We start from the raw sequence: 26,087 nt of genomic DNA on the forward strand, positions 1-26,087 counted from the left end.
TGATTGGAATTGTTTCTTTTGAAGAAATCATTAGATGAAACTTATTTATACACCATTATCATATGATTTATGTCTATTTGTGGAATGGTCTTGATTAATTAAATGTTTGATGGTTATAATACCAGAAGGTTTAGTCAAACTTGTATTTCTAAAGGATTTGGATTGGAACTTCATCTCTTCTTTTAAGAACAAAATGTTTACTGTGGACCACAAATTCAGTTTGATTGGTGATTTGTAATAATATGTTTTTTCACCGTGTACTTGAAAACTTCCGTATTGGGTTGTTCATGATGAAACTTTTTTCTCAAATCCAAGTGTTAGAAATTAGCAATCAGCTCAGTTTTCTTCAAAATGTTTGTTTGGATCTCGCCTTTGTGGATCAGTTCCATGCACACATCTGAGATATTGGTTATGTTTCATTCTAGAATCGTGATAATCTGACTACATCTACTCTCCTAATGTGACAAGTTCGGGAGCCTTGGATCTGTACATCTCAAGATACAAAATTGTATTTTCCCATAAAAATGTGTATCTCGAGAAGTACAGATCTATTATTCTCAAACTTGTCACGTCAAGAGAGTTGATTTAGTGTGTCACGTGGGGACTCTTCATTCTAACCTCAATGTCAATTGGAATCTTTGACTCCTTTGGTTGGGTTGCAAGAATTTTATAGATGCTAGAAAAAAGATACAAGGCACTTATATTTAGATTTTCTCTCTCTTTTTCTTTCTAAGGGATAAGGGAGAGAAATATTATTTCCATGATTGAAATAATATCAAGATTATTCAAAATTGTGATTATTTTTGTGTGTCCATATTTTCTATTAATATGAGTGTATAATACAATCCCAAGGAATTGGCTTAGTGGCAAGCTGAGCCTTGATAAGCTCGTTAGGAAGAATAGGTTAAGTGTTTGAAACCCCACAAAATTTCTTTGGGACCACTATCTAGGTCCAATTGACTCTTGATTCAATTTACTTCACTTAGGACTTTTTAAGGGGGCGGTGCGTGTGACCGTGGGATTAGTCCCACCTAAAAGGTGAGGATACCCACGATAAGAGAGAGAGAGAGAGAGAGAGAGAGAGAGAGAGAGAATATAATACAATTAATATTCTTGATAAAAAAAAAAAAGTATATAATACAATTTATATACTTTCTAAAATATTATCAGATCGGGTACTTATTAGATGAAGACATGGGTGATCCTGATTAGAACCAATTCGATATCGGATCTTTGTCAAAATCCAAAACATTTAAAAAAAAGAAAATAGGAATTAATATAAATTTATGAAAATAATAATTTTTAACTAAAACCGCTTCAACATTTTTTTAATTAAAACCTAAATTCTCAACTTTTATGGTAAATTAAAATCAAGATCAAGCAGTTGATTGAGGTGAATTCCCATCCTGATTGTACAAATGGTGTACATTAAATCTGATTACGACAAGTAACTACTCAAATGTGTTTAGTCAAAACTAAAACGATAAAATATCGTACAATCCAAAACATCACATCAGTCTTAGGTTGTCAATCATCCATAGAAACATAACTTGAGTTTTTAAACAATTATCCTAATTATGTGCCTTGAAATGAAAGTGTCTTGAACCAGATTTGAGATGACAGTCAGTCCAACCCAAGTTTTTTTTTTTTTTTTTTCTTTCTAAAATTCTGACTTAGTGATTTTTCTTACATCCTCTTTCTTACTTTTTCACTTCTATAATGTCATTTGGTTAAGAATAAGGAGAGGAATCTCTTCCTCACTAAGTTTTTATTTTTATTTTTTTAAAGTTATCTTTAATCTTGGTTTATTTAAATAAAATTTGTTATTTTTCTTCAATTTTAAGATTTTGGACTTTAGTATGTTTGACTTTTTTTTATCCAGGTGAGTGTAGGCATATTTGGGTGGGAATCCATATTCTATACCCATTACCCATTGTTTGAAAATTGAAAGTCTCCCCTACTCCATCCATTTTATTCATGACCATGATGATGACAGATAATAGTGGTTATTTACTGACTCCAACAACACCAACACCCCTAATCAAGAAAAAACAAAGAAAAAAACAGCACCATTGTCCCCAATCATTTAAAATGAAAAATAATTTGGTTTCCTTATACCCTCCTAAACCATTTGAAAACCCCAAGAAAGAGACCATCCTTGATGAACTTCTAACATAGATGTTTCATCATAGTAAGACTAACATAAAATCTCAGGTTTTTTCTATCTTCTCTTAGACTCTTTTTCCAACTTTTTTAATCTCATCTGGATTCCCTTTTCTCCTTCTTTCTCTGTAAATCTTATCTGGGTCTTTCTTTACTAAGCTCATTTATTTTGATTTATATCTGCATCTGGGCTGGTTTTTCTCCAATTCTTATTGCCTTCCTTCAATCTCAGCTTGTCTTTCTTATGGATACCTTTCAAATTCCAAGAATTCTGTCTGATTTCTTTGTTTGAGATGTTTTAGTTATTATCTTTGTATCTGTTTTGCTGTGGTTCATGATCCTAACACCCACACAAGTTTGGTGATCACACAAAAAGTCAGAATAGGGCTTTTATCATTTATAATCGTTGTTGTTTCTCATTGCCATGTTCTTAGTTAGTTAGAGAATTTTAGTTGGATTGAGGAAACACTAGAACCTATATCATATTTTTTTTTTATTCCCATATTTATGCTTTTAATCTGAGACTCAGAGATAGATGATGCATTGTTACCAGAAAACCCACAAGGTTGAGGGATATATTGGGCTTTCTTGGTTTCCATTAAGCTTGTTTCTTCTGTACCTGCTTATGGTGCAGAATCATAGAAACCCTCCATTTCAGAGGTCTTCTATATAGTGTAATCTGTCATGGGGAATAGCACTTCCCATGTCGTGGGGTGTTTTGTGCCGCCGGGTAAAAGAAAAGGCGGGGTTGATTTAGAGTTCTTAGAACCATTAGATGGAGGATTGGGTCATTCCTTCTGTTATGTTAGACCCGTAATTCTTGAGTCTCCCGCCATAACCCCATCAAACTCTGAGAGGTTCACAATTGATTCAAGCACACTTGATTCTGAAACAATGAGTGGGTCATTCCGACATGACATTGTAGAAGATCACTCGGGGGGTTCGCAGAGACCCAACAAGTATTTTCCTGAAACCTCATTCAAAACCATCTCGGGGGCATCAGTCAGTGCCAATCCCACCACGGCTAGGTCTGGAAACCAGAATGCATGGTTTTCCAGTGACACCCAAGAGCCCGCTGCATCATTCGAGAGCACTTCTTCATTTGCCGCGATCCCTCTACAGCCCATGCCTCGTGGGTCTGGACCTCTGCATGGGTTCATGTCAGGACCTTTGGAGAGAGGATTTGCTTCAGGTCCTTTGGAAAGGGGAGGTGGGTTCATGTCTGGTCCTATTGAAAAGGGGGCCTTCATGTCAGGTCCTCTGGATGGCATCGATAAAACTAACTTCTCAGCTCCTCTGGCACATGGTCGAGGCAAAGAGGGTCTCAGGGGTCTGGTGAAGAGCCTGAGTGGGCCAATGAAGAATTCACTGACTCAGACCTTCTCAAGACATGGGGTGGGTTCTGGCTGGATGCAACGATTTTTCTTGAATCCAGTGACTCAGTTTGTCTGGCATCCTAAGGAGCCAAAGTTCCGACCTGAAGCTCTACAAAATTGTCTCGAATTTGGCCCATCCAAAGTAGAATATAGGAATACCCACTGCTTGCAATGGGCTCACGGCAAGGCTGGTGAAGACAGGGTTCATATAGTGCTCTCCGAAGAACATGGATGGTTATTTGTTGGTATATATGATGGCTTTAGTGGCCCTGATGCGCCTGATTTTCTTATGAACCATCTTTATAGGGCTATAGATAAGGAATTGGAAGGACTGCTTTGGGATTGTGAAGATAAATCTGTAAATGATGTATCAAATTCTGAACTTTTTGAGAACAGAAATGTTGGGTCTTTGGAGTGCAGAGAAGAGGACCTTCAAATTTCTGAATCGAGTAAAGGGATTGATTGCAGTGGTTTAGGAGAACCATTTGATCTAGAAACTGCGACAGCTCAAGTATCTCATCATGAGATAATTGAGGTGAAAGATGAAGTTAAGCCGAGGGTTGAAGGTCCAAGTGTCTCATGTGCAGAAGCTTTTCCTTATTCAACTACAAAATTGGCTGGCCAAGGCAGGAAAAGTAAACGGCTTTTTGAGCTATTTCAGATGGAACATTGGGATGTACACGATATTACCTTATTTTCAGAAGTTGGAAACCAAAGAAAAGGTCTATGGGATTTGGGGCTAAGATCAGATGGCTTGTCTTCAAGAGAAACCTTTCCAGAAGCACAGCTTATGTCATGCTCAGTGAATCCTGCAGGAGATAGCTTTAGCTGTCAGGTTGCAGATGTCAGTGCTTTGCGAGAAGATGGAGTGGCTGTTGGGGTGGAATCTAAACAAGGCACGGTTGCTTCTCTTTCTATCGCAGACCAGATGACTACAAGGAAGTTTCTGTCACTGTCGATGATTAGAAAAATGTACAGAAAGCAGAAATCCTTGCGTAAAAAGCTGTTCCCTTGGAGTTATGATTGGCACAGAGAAGAGACCCAAGGCGATGAAAGAACCATGGAGTCACTGAGGCCCATAAGGAAGTGCAAGTCAGGATTGCGTGATCATGATGCGGTCTTGAGCTCGATGGCTCGAGCTCTTCAAACCACCGAGGAGGCTTACATGGAAATGGTGGAGAAAACACTCGACAGAAACCCAGAGCTTGCTCTGATGGGCTCATGTGTTCTAGTGATGTTAATGAAGGATCAGGATGTCTATGTCATGAACCTTGGAGATAGCCGTGCCATTTTGGCACAAGAGAGGCCAAGTGATCGTCACTCAAATCCAAATCTTGTGAAGGATGACATGAGGCAATGGAACAGATCTAGGGAGTCACTAGTACGTGTAGAGCTGGACAGAATATCGGAGGAATCTCCAATGCATAATCAGATCAACCAGGTTAACACTGTCAACAAGAACAGAGAGATCTCCATGTGCAAATTAAAGATGAGGGCTGTTCAGCTTTCCACTGATCACAGCGCAAGTGTTGAGGAGGTATGTATGTTTTTCTTTCCTTTTCTTAAAGGTTCAATCCAGTGATTGTTTCATATATTCTCTTTCATATAGGATTTGATTTGATTTTTGTTTTTTACTATTCCAACATTATTTTGATTTAAATTATTGAGCAAGTGTAAAACATCTCTCATAATAAATACCAATCGGTAAAGTTGTGGCCATTGGTTTCCTACAATTGTCCAGGGTTACATCTCCATATTTGGATTTTGTAGTTTGATTAGTATTTAGTATCATGGAAGTGCAATTTGGTCTACTGACACTTGATCATTAATCTTGGCCTACATTTAGTACCGTGGGGTGCCTACTCCCTCTGGTTTCGGTTGGCTTGAACAAAAACAAGACAAGGGACACTTGTCATTGATTTGATTTGTCCTCATTGCATGTCACGCCTCAAAATTCTAACACGCGTCCCCATGATTAAGTGTTAGAATCTCAAGGTGTGAGATAATTCCTATACAATGATAAACATATATAACTCAATGATTTTAGACAATGATATTGCAGTGAAAGTATAACGAAATACGATACATAAACAAAAAAAACAGTTCTATCTCACAACTCCCTTTATTAATATATAACAGAAAGAAATATTGGCACGTACTGCCAAGAATATATTAACTTGCTTTCTCAACACAAATCAATCTACTTTATCTACTGAAGTTGACAACACACAAACCTACTAATCTCAAAATTGCAACAATCTTAAAACTAATCCTTGATCACTGGAACTTCCTGAAATTGAGATGATTGGTAGGGTGAGTAACAGGGGAGTTACCCAACAGGATACGCACACATAGTCCTAATATGCAGATTAATCATACATATTCACTTATAAATAATGCAAGTTTATTAAAAAACAAATGCATCTAAAAAGGTCTCAAACAATTGTAAAATAAAGCAAAATAAAGTTCTAAAGTAAATTTAAAATACTAGAAACACGTTGTAGATACATGGGCTTCAAAATCTTTGGGGATTTGAGCTCATTTACTTGGGTTTTGGAGTCGCTACCATTCAATTAAGATGTGAATGGGCACCATAAAAATGTCTTGAAATTTGTTTTTCTTGGTTTGTAATGACTCGCATATCCAAAATGATAGGGGGTTTTGGTCTACCTAAAAATTCTAAGGTAAGGGAGTTCAGTTGAAGGACAATGAAGGTGTTAGACACCTTGTCCCTCCCATCTAACGATAGTTACCAATATGACCATAAATGAAGCATTTAAAACTCTCTTTTTTAAGGTTTTGAAAGTAGAGGGAGTTATAGAGAATTTTAGGAAAAATTGCCAATAGTTTAGTTTTAGAAAATGGACAAACTAAGCTAATGAGCAAGCTAAAAGTGAAAAGGGAAGCTTGCTGGAATATTTTGTGAGCCTAGGATTTTGGTGAGAATCCACATGGATTCCATCACTTTGAACTTAAAAGCTCTTTTGGAAACTTACGTGCTCACTTAGGAGTATCTTTTTTGTTGGTTTAACCTTTACGAGGTGTTCATGAGTTGAACACCACCATTGGAAAGGCTAGGGACCTTCATGCATGAGTTGTGTCCTCAATGGGACTGTTTTTTGTTCGTTTAAAGAGCTAGGTAGGGATCTCAAGAGATCATCACTTTTGACTCTTGACCCATTTGTAAAATAAAATGTGGTGTGTGTGCAAATGAGTATGCATGGGATGGACTTAGTAATAGAAAATCACCTCCTAAGAGGGATTACTCTCTAGCTCTATTGCAACCAAGTAAAGAAGAAAATATGAAAATGGATGGGTGAAGGTATTATGAAAAATATGAAAACTTAGGATTTTCTTGAGAATATGAGTTGAGATATAATTAAAAACTGAAATAAATTTATGTTGCTGATCCCATTATTTGGAATAAGATCTAGATGATGATATGATGTTTTAATATAATCACTTTTAAAATACAGAAAAAATAAAAGGATATGTGTAGCTGGGGAATTTTTATGCTCCTTATGCCCATTATCTGTTTGATTTTGCTGAAGCAGTTTCACAGCAACATTAGTGAATAAGGTGAAATTTCTATACATTCTCTATGGACAAAAGATGATTGATATTTCAGAACTATTCTTTTGTTCTTCATATGGAAGCAACCGAAATTAATATTCTGGGAATGACCATTTACTCTTTTTAAATGCTACAGGAGGTTATGAGGATAAAAGCTGAACATGTCGATGATAACCAAGCTATCATGAATGATAGAGTAAAAGGGCAGTTGAAGGTCACTAGAGCATTTGGCGCAGGGTTTCTCAAGGAGGTCAGTTACTCATATGGTTCTCACACTGTTACAGAAAACAATGCTTTAAACAGAATTGAATGGAGGAACAGTATTCGTTTGGCCTACCCCAAATCTTTGATTAAGGCTTTGATGATTGATGACTTTGGCAGCATGCAAGTTGTAGTGTTGCTTTCTTTCTCTTAGGTAGCTAGGGATTTGATCTAAGCATGCTTTCTTCAGTGAATAGGTTGTTGCATGTGTTTCTTCTTGCCTATGTCTTTAGTTGCTCAATGAACTGCCCAATACATGCATAGATATATGCAAGAGTTGAGGACGTAAGGCAGCAAGGACATGGCACATTTTACCACCTTTATGCCCTTCATTTGGTCCTCCAAAATGGGGGAATTTGGCCAGTGGTTCAGGTTGCTTTTGTTGATACTAATTTTGGGCTCTGGTCAATTCATTACTTTTATTTTTATTTTTTAGTTTTTTGATAGAAGTGTGAAGGTGGGGTTTTGATCCAAGGTCTATGATATTACATCCCTTCCCCCATGCAAACTTTACCACCTCACCAAGGTGGCACCTTTGGCATAGCATTGGAAGCATTTGGATAGTATGGAACTGAAATAAAACTTCTTTTTTCTAAATATAAACTTTTTTTATTACCTTTTTGATAGATACGGTTGTTACGTTGCTTCTATTTAGCTTTAGATCATGTATGCAAGTTTGCACAATCTTTTTTTCCAGAGTTTGGCCCCTTCCTGCAAAAAGCTGATAAACCATGGTTCTATTTCATTTGGGTGCAGCCGAGATTCAATGAAGCGTTATTGGAGATGTTTCGCATTGATTACTTGGGGACTGCTCCTTATATCGGCTGCATTCCTTCTCTCCTTCATCACCGACTTTGTGCAAGTGACCGCTTCTTGGTCCTTTCCTCTGACGGGCTTTACCAATACTTCAGTAATGAAGAGGTGGTTTCTCATGTCACATGGTTCATGGAAAATTCCCCCGAAGGCAATCCTGCACAGTACCTCATCGCAGAGCTTCTCTTTCGTGCTGCCATAAAAAATGGTCAGTTGGCTCACATTAGCTTCTAGGATTCTTTGATCTCTTTAGCTTTATATTTTAACGTGGATATTTTAGAGGGGAGGATGAGAAGAGTCCATTGCCCCATGTGTAGAACATGGTGATCCTTGTGTTTTTTTGTCATTTGTGTTAGTTCAGAATATCCTGAGTCTGGATGATGAGGTGAATTACTTAAAACTTTGGGTTGATTTATTGTCCTACCTTCCAGTGATGTTTTATCATTGCTTGTTTCAGGAATGGATTTTCATGAGTTGCTTGATATTCCTCATGGCGACCGACGGAAATACCATGATGACGTTTCAGTTATGGTGGTTTCCTTCAAGGGAAGAATTTGGAATTCATCTGGCTGATTATTTTTGTATGTGGATCCGTCTTTCCTCACAATGAGACAATTTTAAATCAAGTAAAGCATCCATATTTTTCCCGAATCTTAGCTTTTGACCTTTTCGTTAAATTGTAGTGTTTTTGTCTTACTGTACCCCCAAACCATCCCTGGATGATCTTAATTACTTGATATGGAAATTTTATTGACACTCCACAAAGCTTAAGGGCGGGCCAACACCGACACCTTTTTCTTCTTCTTCTTCTCTCTCTTTCTATCTGTTTTCTTCTTCTCCTCCAATCTCTGTCTCTCTCCCTCTCTGTTTTTTTTCTTCTTCTTCTTCTTCTTGCCTGAGGTTGTCAGAATAGTTGGAGGATGAGGGGTGCCCTTTGACATGAAGTGCCTACAACATTTTTATTTTTACTTTTAGAGGTGCCCCTAAAAATATGAGGAGACTTAGAGTTTTTGGGCATGCCAATAAAATTTCCCTACTTGATATTGGGTTTGCTCCCTCGATTGAGGGACTACACAGATGGCATTTAACAAAACAACCACACTGATTTCAGCCCTCAATTGGATCCAAAGACAGTTGTGAACTACGTCTCCATCTTACTCTAATAGGCAAGAGAATACATGCTTTTCATATCGACTTGTCTTCGTTACTCCCCTGTGTCTCCCTTTTTTGTTTGGTCAAGAAGACGAATAGTCCAAAGGAAAAAAGAAAAAAAAAAAAAAAGGCCTCTTATTCCACTCAATGACAACTTGGTTTAATTGGATTGCTTGAGGTCTTTGCATTGTCACTTTTTTTGTTTTTGTTGACAAACTCATTAGAACTCCATGGAGTTACTTGGACCCTATTTTGAAATACTTTTTGATTCTAATGTTGAGGAGATTCGAAGCTTGAAGGAGTGTTATAAAAGGCTGAAAAGTGCTGTTGAGTTAGATTGGCAATTTGGCAACCATGTTGGAGAAATGTTATTGCAGAAGCTGAATTTATTTCTTAGTAAAATACTTTCTAGTAGCTGGATTTTGTCAAAATGATATTTCTAGCCTCTTAAGGTAAAAAGTAAACCCTGAGGGGTTGGTTCAACTGCAATTTTGGACCAATAAGTGGTTATTGTCCATAGGGTCATGAGTTCGATACCTAATATGAGCATTAATTCCTTAGGAGCCACCCATGAGGGCACCTTTACTTACTTGGTGTGTGTGATGTGTAGACGTTGCACATGTCTAAGGACTAGTCCTTGGACAAGACTATGGTCTATGGATTGGGCAAAGCCTAGATATAGGCCCGGTCCCTTGTCTACAGAGTTACCCATTTATTAAAAAAACAAAAAATTGATAACACCAGCTTGTAAAAAAATATGACTGCAAGTTTAAATGATCAATATTAATCAATGATTATATATTTCAACTATATTTTTGTTTTAAAAAAAATGATAGGCTAACATAAACGGTTTTTTTTTTTTTTTTATAATAATTATGGGATGTAACTAGCAGCTGCAAGGCAACTGGCCCCTTACAGCACCATATCTTACCCCCTGTTAAATGCAATACCCCACAAAACCAGGTAAGTCAGGATAAACCTTGTGGATGCAATTGGTATCATTTATCGAAGATCATGGGTAAAATAGATCTATAGTAATAAGTTTGGATTCCGTAATTATACACCAAGGTTTCAATTTTGTTAATTGGATAAATTCATGAAATTTTGTTAAAAATAGGGAAAATTTGGGAAATATATAAATGATGTTCTTGGGTTTCTTACCACAACCTATTATCTACAACCTCTCAAAAAGCCGAGCTTGTTCTTGAGATTTGAATGTTTAAAGAAAATAAAATTTTGAGGGTGACTTGCAAAAACGTTACTATATTCCATGATTAATCGGTAAATCATAAAGCAATTCATTGATTTGCCAACTTACTTGGCTAATCTCTTATTGGGAAAATCTTATGAGTTTTTGTAAAAAACTTGGAACATTTTATGACTATGATCAATAATTAGTGATCACTGAAAAATGAAATTTACAAGATAAACAAGATTATACCAAAAAAAAAAAAAAAAAAGACTGAGATTAAGAGGCCCAACAAAAACATTACATTGTAGCCCGAAACCAAACACTGATAGGTTCAACGTATCCATTTAGGATCCAACACCAATTTTATATATCTATAGGACCTATTGATGGGCCAGATTCTAGCTCTGTAAATGACCCTAGGAAATAGGCCCAATGGAATAGATTAAGCCTGGGAAGAACGGATCCAAGGCCCACAACCATTGTGCAACTAATTTAGCCTGACAGTACTTTCATGATACCCCTCTATATTTTCAACTAATTACCTCTCTCCCCATTTGCCCCAACACCCTCACCTCACTCCCTCCAATTTTTGCCCCCCTTGACCGGGACTTGTCATATATTAATTGAAAATGACCTAAATATCCTTTTCCTCAACTTCTCACCAAAAACCTTTTCTTCAAGTTCTTCGACTATATAACTAACCATAGTTTCTATACCCCCACTACAAGAAAATCCTGGCTCCGCCCCTGTTAATCGATCCATTATTATATTTCTATAATTGCAATTAGGGTTGGATTTAAGCAAACAAGCCTTACCGATCGAACCATTATATATGCTTATATACAAGATTGATTCGATGTTTATGTTTTGGCTACTTAACCATCTTTGATCTTTGATTTGTTTATCTACCTCTGTTTCAGTTTGGGTTGCAGAACCCATTGTGATTGTGGGTATCGGATTAAAGAATCGAAACTATATTTGGTTCAAGTAACCGTAAGCTTTTGTCTCAACTCTTTTTCTTTATGTTTGTGTTGTTTTGGTTTAGATTTGATGTTTGTGTGAATCTTCATGTTTCTTTTTCTTCTTTTGGGAGTCTGGGGATGCTCTCAAGAACATGAGTTATTCTAATTTTTTGGGTTTGGCGAGTGAAATTGTTACTTGGGTGGGTTTTGTAGAGGTTCACACTTCACATAGTTCAACAGTTTAGATCATGGTTTTAAATCTCACATCGACGTCTCATCTCGTTGGTTGACGAGACCGAGTTGTCTTGGACGATTCAACTCTTCTCAGATGAGATAAACCATTTAAAATAAAAATAATTATAATTTTTATTTATATAAAATAAGGTTTATTAGAAGATGTTTAATCATGAAATCACATTTTATTTGGATATATGTATTTGAACTCCAAAAAAGTGAATTTTTTAATAAAAATATACAAAATCCTGATTGACTCAGATGAGTTTTACTGATTCGGTCAAGATTTTCAAAATCTCAGTCTAGTCATCTTGTTTATCTCACGAGATTCCGTGGGTTTGAGATGCCTTATCTATCCGTCTCATTGATGGACGATACCAAGATGACTTGCCTAAGTCATCTTGCTCGGACCAGATTTGAAACTATGATTTAGATACATCGAACTACATCATTTAAGCAAATTAGCGGGTTTGAATCATTGAGACACTGTTGGGTAACCACCGATTAGATTTTTCTAGGTTACCAAAAATATGTGTAATTGTCGAATAGTTCGATTATTGATAAAAAAAAGTTTAGTCGTTACTGATAAAGAAGATGCTATTATTTATTTGATATCCCTGTTCTAACATTCTATTAGTAAGGATATGTCCATAATTTCTAATAAACTTGTTGAGGTTTATACGTTTTTATTTCTGGTGAATTGCATCTTCCTCTGAATATTTATAATAATCAGTTTCTATTCTTTTATCGTCATTTAACTGCTTTTGGCCAGTCATCAAGTAGCCCATTTGGGTCACAATCAGTTTTTGGTCAGGCGAACAATGCTGGTAGCAATCCTTTCGTTCCAAAGTACTACATCATTTGGTTCACAGACCGGGGGATCTATATTCGGTGGCACATCCACTCCTACGTTTGGTACTTCGTCTACACCAGTTCTTGGAAGTTCGACTCCTGCTTTTGGTAATGCTTCATATCCATTTGGTGTTATGTGCCTAGAAATTATTATCTTGTATCAACATTTGATGCATCTTGATGCATTTTATTTTAATTGTTTTAGAGTTTCAATTAGTTAAGGAGTCTTAGGTAATAGGTAAGGGTAGTTACGAATTGTGTAGGAGTTATGTAGTTATGGTTATGGGATAGTTACTTGAATGAATAGGAGAGTGAGTAGTTTGGATAAGTGGGTAGTTAAGGTAGTGTTTCTTTGTATTTAAATTAATTATGAGATTAATGAAAATATGGAGAGAAATTATTATTAAGATCCGAGATTCACCATCTCGAATTGGTGGCTTAGGAGGTCCGATCTCCCTCGAATGAGATCAATCTCAATCTTTTTCTTCTTTTTAAATTATTTTTGTGTTCCGATTTAAGTGGGTACGTAACATTTGGTCATAGAAGTAATGTGTTTCCATTATAGGTTGTATTTGGCAACTAATTGTTTCTCGCCCTCCCAATATATCTGTGCTGTACTGCTTACTGGTCATAGAAGTAATGTGTTTCCATTATAGGTTGTATTTGCTTCTAATTATTGTTTTACGTCCAGTGGGGGTATGTCTTTGAACGTGTTTGATTGATTTGCCTCTTCTCTTTAGAAAAGAATATAACTTAATAATCAAGAACACGTTTCTTTCTTCTCAGTAGTACTTGAAAATACATATGATTGAGTGTTTCCTATTGCTTGCGCCTTTCATGGCGTTTCTTCTTTGTATATCTTCTACATTTGATTCATGCTATGGGACTTTATTCACCATTGTTTGGTAGAGTAGCTGTACCTTGAGACACTTTTGTATTCTGATGGATAACATTTTGCTCTTCTTGTTCTCAATCATATGTATTTGTCAAGGTTTGTTGTTTCCTGACTTGTTGCTTGTTGGAAATTTTCATTGAGTGATAACTCCTTTGTTTTTTCTTTTTGAAAGGATCATCTGTAATTGGGCAGAAACCTGCTTTTGGAGGCTTTGGGTCAACACCTAGTCAAACAAGTCCATTTGGAAGCAATCTATTTGGTTTCTCTACACCCTTCAGTGGATCAAGTGAACCTGCGTTTGGTGCAACAAGCACCCCGGCTTTTGGAGCTGCAACAACTCCAGCATTGGGTGGCACAGGTATGACATTGGGTGTATCAAGTGCCCCTGAGTTTGGATCTGGAGGAGCATTTGGCACGTCAAGTACCCCTAGTTTTGGATCTTCAAGTACCCTGCATTTGGTACTTCAAGTACCTGCTTTTGGTGCATCAAGTACTCCATCCTTTAGTTTTGGATCTACTCCTGTTTTTGGCCAGACAATGTTGGCATTTGGTAGCAACCCATTTGGAACATCTCTGTCTTCATCTCCCTTCGGAGCCCACACTTACCCATTTGGTTAGTTCTTTTCCATGTACAATTTAGAATACTGGGGGATAAACCTCCCATATCAAATTATGGAGAACTCTTGCAGTTGATGCTTCATGTTTGCGAGCATATTTCATCTTTCCTTATTATCCTGTAGGGGACCAAGCTACAGCCTCAACATTTGGCAGCACTGGCCTTTGCCTTTCAATTTTTGGAGGCCAATGTGGGGGAAGTAGAGTAGCTTCTTACACCCCAACACCTGAGGTCGATGGTGGCAGTGATACACAGCCTGCTGGGAAGCTTGAATCCATATCAGCCATGCCTATCTACAAAGACAAAAGCCATGAAGAATTGAGGGGGGAGGATTACCAGTTGAGAGAGAAAGGTATGCATTATTAACTACAGTTAAATGTTGGGATAGTTTTGGTTCCTTTTCCTGAAGCGACATATATCTACTAACTATGTTTTTTACATGTATAATTTCTAATCTTAGGTGGACCAAACCCTTATAGTGAGTCCACAAGTGGGTTTGGATTTGGTGCACGTGCTGCGCAGTCAAGCCTTTTTGGTCCTTCACCAACATTTGGCCAATCGTCCACAAATATATTCTCCTCCAGCTCATCTTCCCATCCATTCGCTTCAAAGACACCAACGTTTGGTTCTTCAGGCTTTGGTGCGCCGTCCACTCCTGCTTTTGGCTCATCGCCCTTTGGTTCTTCTAGCTAGCTAGTGATAATTTTATACATTTAGATACATTAAATTCTCTGCATGTAGAAATCATTTTTATTCACCTAATGTATCGGATTATCACATGATAAACACAAGTGAAACGCCATCAGTGTCCATGAGTAGAACCAAAAACATTTTACTTGCATTGAAAAATGGACACATTAGATGGAGACTATTGAGTGTGGGTTAGTTGAGCACGGATATACTTCCCAATGGTTCTTAAGGGCCTTGTTCGAAACTTCAAGATTAATTTCTCTCAATAAACTTTTTGATCCTTGTACATGTATTTGATTAATTTGTGTTGCTGAGTTTCTCTTTATATAATTCTCACATCTATATGGCCATAATGAAAAATGCAACTTCAATAGAACCCTAGGCTTTCACAAAAAGTAGGTATTATTTTCTAGATTTTTAATTTATAAGTTCAGTTTGATCCTTAGGGGATTTCATGTCAAAAATCGACTTTGGAAAGTTAACATAAGAAAATGGTTGTTGATTAATTCTACATCATCAAAAGGGATTAGATGCTTGATGCGCAAACTAGTCATGGATTCGATCCAAGCACTTTCCCTGATGGCTTTCTCGTTATTATGGAATTAGTTGTTAGTGAGCAATCTGGTGGACCAATCATTAATGGTAGAGCAAGCTATGCTCATTTCTAACCTGATGATCGGGGTGCCGAGCCAAGTTAACTATTCCTGTTGACCTCCCTTTGTTTGTGGAATGGATTGTTTGGACTCTTAAAACATCTTTTTTTCCTTCTTTTTTTCATTTGGACATGTGTTTTAATAGAAATCTAAGAAAACAAAACAAGTTGAGGTTGTGCGATCCTTTTCATTGTATTGTTGTAAACCAAATGTCAATATGCCATTCACACTTCACATGATAGTATTCTTAGTGACATGTCAAGGGACATGATGTTTTTTTTGGTGCAGTTATATCCCCACTTTAAGAAAATTTTCTTTGAGGGTTGTCATAATTGTTTGTTGGTTTGTTTTTTCTTTTTGTTGGTCATCTTGACTGATGGTTATATCCCCACATGATGTTTGTTTTTTCTTTTTGTTGGTCATCTTGACTGATGGTTGCATCTCTTTCTGATCTCAATAAAACAGAAAAAGGATAGTGGTCTCAAACTTTCATCACAAGTGGGACCATTTCCTATTATGATTGATTTTACTACAATCAACTAGATCAGGATAGGACTTTTATGATCAATTAGACTAGATAAAAGTTTGTAATATTTTAGATTATTTGGCTTGTTCGTTAAGATTCATTAGGTATGGCCTATTTATTGGCATGCTTAGCTATTAGGCTAGAACTAGATTAGCATTAGGAAGGATCTAATTATATTAAATAGGTTGAAAAGTTATATTGCTTGAATTACATTTTTTTTTTTACATGTCAGTATTTGTCAATTGCCAAATATGAGAAATGACCTTGTATAAATCATTGCAAAGCTTCCCCCATTCCATTTCTTGTTTTTTGAAATACAAAAACGACTCCACAATTACTAGGGCTACAACCTAGGCAGGTTGAAAGGTAAATCAACTTTTGTATTTGGTCATAGCCTATTTGAAACATCTCTATCTCCCGTCGGAGCCCAGCGTTCTACTTTCTTTACCATTTACAATTTAGAATATTTCAAATTATTGGGAACTCTTGCAGTTATGCTTCATGTTTGTGAGCTTATTTCATCTTTCCTGCTTATCCTGTAGGGGATCAAGCTACAACTCCAACATTTGGCAGCATTGGCCTTTGCCTTTCAATTTTTGGAGGCCAATGCGGGGGAAGTAGAGTAGCTTCTTACACCCCAACACCTGAGGTCGATGGTGGCAGTGATACACAGCCTACTGGGAAGCTTGAATCCATATCAGCCATGCCTATATACAAAGACAAAAGCCATGAAGAATTGAGGGGGGAGGATTACCAGTTGAGAGAGAAAGGTATGCATTATTAACTACTGTTAAATATTGGGATAGTTTTGGTTCCTTTTCCTGAGAGGTCATTTATCTACTAACTATGTTTTTTACATGTATAATTTCTAATCTTAGGTGGACCAAACCCTTATAGTGAGTCCACAAGTGGGTTTGGATTTGGTGCACGTGCTGCGCAGTCAGGCCCTTTTGGTCCTTCACCAACATTTGGCCAATCGTCCACAAATCTGTTCTCCTCCAGCTCATCTTCCGATCCATTCGCTTCAATGACACCAACGCTTGGTTCTTTAGGCATTGGTGTGCCGTCCACTCCTGCTTTTGGCTCATCGCCCTTTGGTTCTTCTTGCTAGCTAGTAACAATTTTATACATTTATAGGCATTAAATTCACTGCATGTAGAAATCATTTTTATTCACCTAATGTATTGGATTATCACATGATAAACACAAGTGAAGGGCCATTAGTGTCCATGAGTAGAACCAAAAACATTTTACTTGCACTGAAAAATGGAAACATTAGATGTAGACTATTGAGTGTGGGTTAGTTGAGCACGGATATAGTTCCCAATGGTTCTTAAAGGCCTTGTTCAAAACTTCAAGGTTAATTTCTCTCAATAAACTTTTTGATCCGTGTACATGTATTTGATCAATTTGTGTTGTTGAGTTCCTCTTTATAGAATTCTCACATTTATATAGCCATAATGAAAAATGCAACTTCAACAGAACCCTAGGCTTTATAAAAAAGTAGGTATTATTTTCTAGAGTTTTAATTTATAAGTTCAGTTTGATCCTTAGGGGATTTCATGACAGAAATCGACTTTGAAAAGTTAAACTTAAAAAAATGGTTGTTGATTAATTCTGCTTCATGAAAAGGGATTAGATGCTTGACGCGCAAACTAGTCATGGATTCGATCCAAGCACTTTCCCCTATGGGTTTCTCATAATGAAGGAATTAATTGTTAGTGAGCAGTCTGGTGGATTAATCATTAATGGTAGAGCAAGCTATGCTCATTTCTGACCTGATGACCAGGGTGCTGAGCCAAGTTAACTATGCCTGTTGACCTCCCTTTGTTTGTGGAATGGACAGTTTGGACTCTTAAAACATCTTTTTTTTTCTTCTTTTTTTCGTTTGGACGTGTGTTTCAATAGAAATCTAAGAAAACAAAATAAGTTGAGGTTGTGCGATCATTTTCATTGTATATTTGTATACCAAATGTCGATATGCCATTCACACTTCACATGATAGTATTCTTAGGGATATGTCAAGGGACATGATGTTTTTTTTGGTGCAGTTGTATCCCCACTTTAAGGGAGTTTTCTTTGAGGGTTTCGTGTTTAGAAGGGATGTCATGATTGTTGGTTGATGCATTTGTTTTTTCTTTCGGGTGGTCATCTTGACTGATGGTTGCATCTCTTTCTGATCTCAATAATTATACTTATCCAAAAAAACAAAGAAAGGATAATTGTCTCAAACCTTCATCACAAGTGGGACCATTTCCTGTTACGATTGATTTTACTCTAATCATCTAGATCAGATAGGACTTTTATGATCAATTAGATTAGCTAAGAGTTTGTAATTTTTTAGATTATTTAGTTTGTTTGTTAAGATTCATTAGGTATGGCCTATTTATTGGCATGCTTAGCCATTAGGCTAGAACTAGATTAGCATTAGGAAGGAAATAATTATATTGAGTAGGTTGAAAAGTTATATTGCTTGAATTACATTTTTTTTTTTACAAATAAGTATTTTTCCATCGTCAAATATGAGAAATGACCTTGTATAAATCATTGCAAAGCTTCCCCCATTGCATTTTCTGTTTTTTTGAAATACAAAAACGACTCCACAATTACTAGGGCTGCAACCTAGGCAGGTTGAAGGGTAAATCAACTTCTGTATTTGGTCGTAGCCCATTTGAAACATCTCCATCTCCCGTCAGAGCCCAGAGTTTCACTTTCTTTACCATTTACAATTTAGAATATGAAGGGATAAACTTCTCATTCCAAATTATTGGGAACTCTTGGAGTTTTGTTTCATGTTTGTGACCTTATTTCATGTTTCCTGATTATCCTGTAGGGGACCAAGCTACAACCCCGACATTTGGTAGCACTGGGCTTTGCCTTTCAATTTTTGGAGGCCAATGTGGGGGAAGCAAAATAGCTTCTTACACCCCAACACCTGAGGTCGAAGATGGCAGCAATACACAGCCTACTGGGAAGCTTGAATCCATATCAGCCATGCCTATCTACAAAGACAAAAGCCATGAAGAATTGAGAGGGGAGGATTACCAATTGAGAGAGAAAGGTATGCATTATTAACTACAGTTAAATGTTGGGATAGTTTTGGTTCCTTTTCCTGAAGCGACATTTATCTACTAACTATGTTTTTTACATGTATAATTTCTAATCTTAGGTGGACCAAACCCTTATAGTGAGTCCACAAGTGGGTTTGGATTTGGTGCACGTGTTGCGCAGTCAAGCCCTTTTGATCTTTCACCAACATTTGGCCAGTCGTCCACAAATCAGTTCTCCAACTCATCTTCCGATCCATTCGCTTCAAAGACACCAGCGTTTGGTTCTTCAGGCTTTGGTGCGCCGTCTACTCTTGCTTTTGGCACATCGCCATTTGGTTCTTCTAGCTAGCTAGTGACAATTAGATGCATTAAATTCACTGCATGTAGAAATCATTTTTATTCACCTAATGTATCGGATTATCACATGATAAACACAAGTGAAACGCCATCAATGTCCATGAGTAGAACCAAAAACATTTGCTTGCACTAAGGAATGGAAACATTAGATGGAGATTATTGAGTGTGGGTTACTTGAGCATGGATATTGTTCCCAATGGTTCTTAAGGGCCTTGTTCGAAACTTCAAGGTTAATTTTTCTCAATAAACTTTTTGATCCTTGTACATGTATTTGATCAATTCGTGTTGTTGAGTTCCTCTTTATAGAATTCTCACATTTTTATAGCCATAATGAAAAATGCAACTTTAATAGAAGCCTAGGCTTTAACAAAAAGTAGGTATTATTTTCTAGATTTTTAATTTATAAGTTCAATTTGATCCTTAGGGGATTTCATGACAGAAATCGACTTTAGAAAGTTAACATAAAACGGTTGTTGATTAATTTTGCATTATCGAAAAGGATTAGATGCTTGACGTGCAAACTAGTCATGGATTCGATCCAAGCACTTTCCCCTATGGCTTTCTCGTTATTAAGGAATTAGTTGTTAGTAAGCAGTCTGGTGGATCAATCATTAATGGTAGTGCAAGCTATGGTCATTTCTGACTTGATGGCCAGTGTGCCGAGCCAAGTTAACTATGCCTGTTGACCTCCCTTTATTCATGGAATGGACAGTTTGGACTCTTAAAACATCTTTTATTTCTTCTTTTTTTCATTTGGACATGTGTTTCAATAGAAATCTTAGAAAGCAAAACATGTTGAGGTTGTGCGATCCATTTTTTAGATTATTTGGTTTGTTTGTTAAAATTCATTAGGTATGGCCTATTTATTGGCATGCTTAGCCATTAGGCTAGAACTAGATTAGCATCAAGAAGGATCTAATTACATTGAATAGGTTGAAAAGTTATATTGCTTGAATTACATATATATATATATATATATACTTTTTTTTTTTACATGTAAGTATTTTTCCATCGCCAAATATTAGAAATGACCTTCTATAAATCATTCCAAAGCTTCCCTCATTCCATTTTTTGTTTTTTTAAAATACAAAAACGACTCCACAATTACTAGTGCTGCAACCTAGGCAGGTTGAAGGGTAAATCAACTTCAGTATTTTGTCGTAGCCCATTTGAAACATCTCCATCTCCCGTTGGAGCCCTGAGTTCCGCTTACTTTACCATTTACCATTTAGAATATCAAGGGATAAACCTCTTATTTCAAATTATTGGGAACTCTTGCAATTATCGTTTGTGTTTGTGACCTTATTTCATTTTCTTATTATCCTGTAGGGGACCAAGCTACAGCCTCAACATTTGGCAGCACTGGCCTTTGCCTTTCAATTTTTGGAGGCCAATGTGGGGGAAGTAGAGTAGCTTCTTACACCCCAACACCTGAGGTTGATGGTGGCAGCGATACACAACCTGTTGGGAAGCTTGAATCCATATCAGCCATGCCTATCTACAAAGACAAAAGCCATGAAGAATTGAGGGGGGAGGATTACCAGTTGAGAGAGAAAGGTATGCATTATTAACTACAGTTAAATGTTGGGATAGTTTTGGTTCTTTTTCCTGAAGTGACATTTATCTACAAACTATGTTTTTTACATGTATAATTTCTAATCTTAGGTGGACTAAACCCTTATAGTGAGTCCACAAGTGGGTTTGGATTTAGTGCACGTGTTGCTCAGTCAGACCCTTTTGGTCTTTCACCAACATTTGGCCAATTGTCCACAAATCAGTTCTCCTCTAGCTCATCTTCTGATTCATTCGCTTCAAAGACACCAGCGTTTGGTTCTTCAGGCTTTGGTGCGCCGTCCACTGCTGCTTTTGGCTCACCTCCCTTTGGTTCTTCTGGCTAGCTAGTAACAATTTTATACATTTAGATGCATTAAATTCACTGCATGTAGAAATCATTTTTATTCACCTAATGTATCGGGTTCTCACATGATAAACACAAGTGAAACGCCATCAGTGTCCATGAGTAGAACCAAAAACATTTTACTTGCATTGAAAAATGGAAACATTAGATGGAGATTATTGAGTGTGGGTTACTTGAGCACGGATATAGTTCCCAATGGTTCTTAAGGGCCTTGATCGAAACTTCAAGGTTAATTTCTCTCAATAAACTCTTTGATCCTTGTACATGTATTTGATCAATTTGTGTTTCTGGGTTCCTCTTTATAGAATTCTCACATCTATATAACCATTATGAAAAATGCAACTGCAATAGAACCCTAGGCTTTATAAAAAAGTAGGTATTATTTTCTAGATTTTTAATTTATAGGTTCAGTTTGATCCTTAGGGGATTTCATGACAAAAATCGACGTTCGAAAGTTAACATAAGAAAACGGTTGTTGATTAATTCTGCATCATCAAAAAGGATTTGATACTTGACGCAGAAACTAGTCATGGATTTGATCCAAGCACTTTCCCCTATGGCTTGCTCGTTATTAAGGAATTAGTTGTTAGTGAGCAGTCTGGTGGATCAATCATTAATGATAGTGCAAGCTATGGTCATTTCTTACCTGATAAACAGGTTGCCGAGCTTAGTTAACTATGCTTGTTGACTTCCCTTTGTTCATGGAATGGACAATTTCGACTCTTAAAACATATTTTTGTTTTCTTCTTTTTTTCATTTGGACTAGTGTTTCAATAGAAATCTAAGAAAACAAAACAAGTTGAGGTTGTGTGATCCTTTCCATTGTATTTTTGTAAACCAAATGTTGATATGCCATTCTTTCACTTGATAGTATTCTTAGTGACATGTCAAGGGACATGATGTTTTTTTTGGTGCAGTTGTATCCTCACTTTAAGGGAGTTTTCTTTGACGATTTCGTGTTTAGACGGGATGTCATGATTGTTAGTTAGTGTGCTTATTTTTACTTTTGGCTGGTCATCTTGATTGATGGTTGTATCTCTTTCTCATCTCAATAATTATACTTATCCTAAAGAACTGAGAAAGGATAGTTGTCTCAAACTTTCATCACAAGTGGGATCATTTCCTATTATGATTGATTTTACTCTAATCAACTAGATCAAGATAGGACTTTTATGATCAATTAGATTAGATAAGAGTTTGTAATTTTTGAGATTATTTGGTTTGTTTGTTCAGATTCATTAGGTATGGCCTATTTATTGGCATGCTTAGCCATCAGGAACAATCTATTTATATTGAGTAGGTTGAAAAGTTATATTGCTTGAATAACAATTGTTTTTTTTACATGTAAGTATTTTTGCATTGCCAAATATGAGAAATGACCGTTTATAAATCATTGCAAAGTTTCCCCCATTCATCTTCCTATCCATTCACTTCAAAGACACCAACGTTTGGTCCTTCAGGCTTTGGTGCGCCGTCCACTCCTGTTTTTGGCTCATCGTCCTTTGGTTCTTTTAGCTAGCTAGTGACAATTTTATACATTTACATGCATTAAATTCACTGCATGTAGAAATCATATTTATTCACCTAATGTATCGGATTATCACATGATAAACACAAGTGAAACGCCATCAGTGTCCATGAGTAAAACCAAGAACATTTTACTTGCACTGAAAAATGAAAACATTAGATGGAGACTATTGAGTGTGGGTTAGTTGAGCACGGATATGGTTCCCAATGGTTCTTAAAGGCCTTGTTCGAAACTTCAAGGTTAATTTCTCTCAATAAACTTTTTGATCCGTGTACATGTATTTGATCAATTTGTGCTGCTGAGTTCCTCTTTATAGATTCTCACATCTATATAGCCATAATGAAAAATGCAACTTCAATAGAACCCTAGGCTTTATAAAAAAGTAGGTATTATTTTCTTGATTTTTAATTTATAAGTTCAGATTGATGCTTAGGGGATTTCATGACAGAAATCGACTTTGGAAAGTTAACATAAGAAAACGGTTGTTGATTAATTCTGCATCATCAAAAGGGATTAGATGCTTGACGCGCAAACTAGTCATGGATTCGATCCAAGCACTTTCCCCTATGGCTTTCTCGTTATTAAGGAATTAGTTGTTAGTGAGTAGTCGGGTGGATCAATCATCAATGGTAAAGCAAGCTATGCTCATTTCTGAGTTGATGACCTGGGTGCCGAGCCAAGTTAACTATGCCTGTTGACCTCCCTTTGTTTGTGGAATGGACAGTTTAGACTCTTAAAACATCTTTTTTTTCTTCTTTTTTCGTTTGGACATGTGTTTCAATAAAAATCTAAGAAAATAAACCAAGTTGAGGTTGTGCGATCCTTTTCATTGTATTGTTGTAAACCAAATGTCGATATGCCATTCACACTTCACATGATAGTATTCTTAATAACATGTCAACGGACATGATGTTTTTTTTTGGTGCAGTTGTATCCCAACTTTAAGGGAGTTTTTTTTTAGGGTTTCGTGTTTAGATGGGATGTCATGATTGTTGGTTGGTGCATTTGTTTTTCTTTCAGGTGGTCATCTTGACTGATGGTTGCATCTCTTTCTGATTTCAAGAATTATACTTATCCAAAAAAACTAAGAAAGGATAATTGTCTCAAAATTTAATCACAAGTGAGACCATTTCCTATTATGATTGATTTTACTCTAATTAACTAGATCAGGATTGGACTTTTATGATCAATTAGATTAGACAAGGGTTTGTAATATTTTAGATTATTTGGTTTGTTTGTTAAGATACATTAGGTATGGCCTATTTATTGGCATGCTTAGCCATTAGGCTTGAACTAGATTAGCATTAGGAAGGATCTAATTATATTGAGTAGGTTGAAATGATATATTGCTTGAATTACATTTTTTTTTTTTTACATGTAAGTATTTTTCCATCGCCAAATATGAGAAATGACCTTGTATAAATCATTGCAAAGCTTCCTCCATTCCATTTTTTGTTTTTTTGAAATACAAAAACAACTCCACAATTACTAGGGCTGCAACTTAGGCAGGTTGAATGGTAAATCAACTTCTGTATTTGGTCATAGCCCATTTGAAACATCTCAATCTCCCGTCATAGCCCAGAGTTCCACTTTCTTTTCCATATACAATTTAGAATATCAAGGGATTTACCTCTCATTTCAAATTATTGGGAACTCTTGTCGTTTTGCATCATGTTTGTGATCTTATTTCATCTTTCCTGATTATCCTGTAGGGGACCAAACTACAGCCCATACATTTGGCAGCACTGGCCTTTGCCTTTCAATTTTTGGAGGCCAATGTGGGGGAAGCAAAGTAGCTTCTTACACCCCAACACCTGAGGTCGATGATTGCTGCGATACACAGCCTACTGGGAAGCTTGAATCCATATCAGCCATGGCTATCTACAAAGATAAAAGCCATGAAGAATTAAGGGTGGAGGATTACCAGTTGAGAGAGAAAGGTATGCATTATTAACTACAGTTAAATGTTGGGATAGTTTTGGTTCCTTTTCCTGAAGCGACATTTATCTACTAACTATGTTTGTTACATGTATAATTTCTAATCTTAGGTGGAGCAAACCCTTATAGTGAGTCCACAAGTGGGTTTGGATTTGGTGCACGTGCTGCGCAATCATGTCCTTTTGGTCCTTCACCAACATTTGGCCAATCGTCCACAAATCAGTTCTCCTCCAGCTCATCTTCCGATCCATTCACTTCAAAGACACCAGTGTTTGGTTCTTCAGGCTTTGGTGCGCCGTCCACTCCTGCTTTTGGCTCATTGCCCTTTGGTTCTTCTAGCTAGCTAGTGATAATTTTATACATTTAGATGCATTAAATTCACTGCATGTAAAAATCATTTTTATTCACCTAATGTATGAGATTATCACATGAGAAACACAAGTGAAACCCCATCAGTGTCCATGAGTAGAACCAAAAACATTTTACTTGCACTGAAAAATGGAAACATTAGATGGAGACTATTGAGTGTGGGTTACTTGAGCATGGATATAGTTCCCAATGGTTCTTAATGGCCTTGTTCGAAACTTAAAGGTTAATTTCTCTCAATAAACTCTTTGATCCTTGTACATGTATTTAATCAATTTGTGTTGCCAAGTTCCTCTTTATAGAAGTCTCACATCTATATAGCCATAATGAAAAATGCAACTTCAATAGAACCCAAGGCTTTATAAAAAAGTAGGTATTATTTTCTTGATTTTTAATTTATAAGTTCAGTTTGATCCTTAGGGGATTTCATGACAAAAATCGATGTTCGAAAGTTAACATGAGAAAACGGTTGTTGATTAATTCTGCATAATCAAAACGGATTTGATACTTGATGCAGAAACTAGTCATGGATTCGATCCAAGCACTTTCTCCTATGGCTTTTTCGTTATTAAGGAATTAGTTGTTAGTGAGCAGTCTGGTGGATCAACTATTTTTTTTTTTGAAAAAGTATAATATATTGAAAAGGAAGAAAATAGAATACAAGGAGGCTGAGAAAGCCTCTCAAACAGCTACAGAAAGAAAGCAAAAGCGTCAACAATTACATAAAGAATTCCATCGAAAGATAAAATCATCAAAAGTAGTCCCCTTGAATTGAATGTTCTGCTTGGACCATAAGTACAATAAACCCAAGATCTCCAAGAAGTTGCCGTGATCACTCCTCATCTTGCCATTGAACACCCTATTATTTCTCTCGGTCCACACCCCCCAAGCAATAGCCGAGGGAAGAATAGCCCAAAGGAATCTTTTTCTGGGAGAGAAATCATTAATGGCCCACTCTTCTACCAACGAGGA

The 26,087-nt window shown here is 36.6% G+C and overlaps 2 protein-coding genes across 2 annotated transcripts in view; both read left to right on the forward strand.

Moving 5' to 3' along the window:
• Positions 1-2,029: 2,029 nt before the first annotated feature.
• LOC147396282 (protein phosphatase 2C 32-like) lies at positions 2,030-9,347 on the forward strand. Its single transcript, XM_086451233.1, has 4 exons — positions 2,030-5,076; positions 7,249-7,362; positions 8,130-8,394; positions 8,644-9,347. The coding sequence occupies exons 1-4, from the start codon at positions 2,848-2,850 to the stop codon at positions 8,757-8,759; spliced, it is 2,724 nt and encodes a 907-aa protein (XP_086307359.1). The 5' UTR covers positions 2,030-2,847; the 3' UTR covers positions 8,760-9,347.
• Positions 9,348-11,248: 1,901 nt separating this feature from the next.
• LOC147396283 (uncharacterized) overlaps positions 11,249-26,087 on the forward strand; it is a 29,991-nt gene continuing 15,152 nt past the window's right edge. Inside the window, exons 1-12 of the mRNA XM_086450081.1 lie at positions 11,249-11,523; positions 12,499-12,686; positions 13,646-14,086; positions 14,214-14,441; positions 14,550-14,729; positions 16,501-16,728; positions 16,837-17,016; positions 18,792-19,019; positions 19,128-19,304; positions 20,695-20,922; positions 24,524-24,751; positions 24,860-25,039. Of these exons, the coding sequence (XP_086306207.1) occupies positions 12,548-12,686; positions 13,646-14,086; positions 14,214-14,441; positions 14,550-14,729; positions 16,501-16,728; positions 16,837-17,016; positions 18,792-19,019; positions 19,128-19,304; positions 20,695-20,922; positions 24,524-24,751; positions 24,860-25,039 (2,437 nt within the window). The 5' untranslated portion in view covers positions 11,249-11,523; positions 12,499-12,547. The remainder of the gene's footprint in view (positions 11,524-12,498; positions 12,687-13,645; positions 14,087-14,213; positions 14,442-14,549; positions 14,730-16,500; positions 16,729-16,836; positions 17,017-18,791; positions 19,020-19,127; positions 19,305-20,694; positions 20,923-24,523; positions 24,752-24,859; positions 25,040-26,087) is intronic.

Source organism: Akebia trifoliata, chromosome 8 (genome assembly GCF_017979445.1).
Source record: "Akebia trifoliata isolate Shusen 1 chromosome 8, ASM1797944v1, whole genome shotgun sequence".
NCBI classification, from domain to species: domain Eukaryota; kingdom Viridiplantae; phylum Streptophyta; class Magnoliopsida; order Ranunculales; family Lardizabalaceae; genus Akebia; species Akebia trifoliata.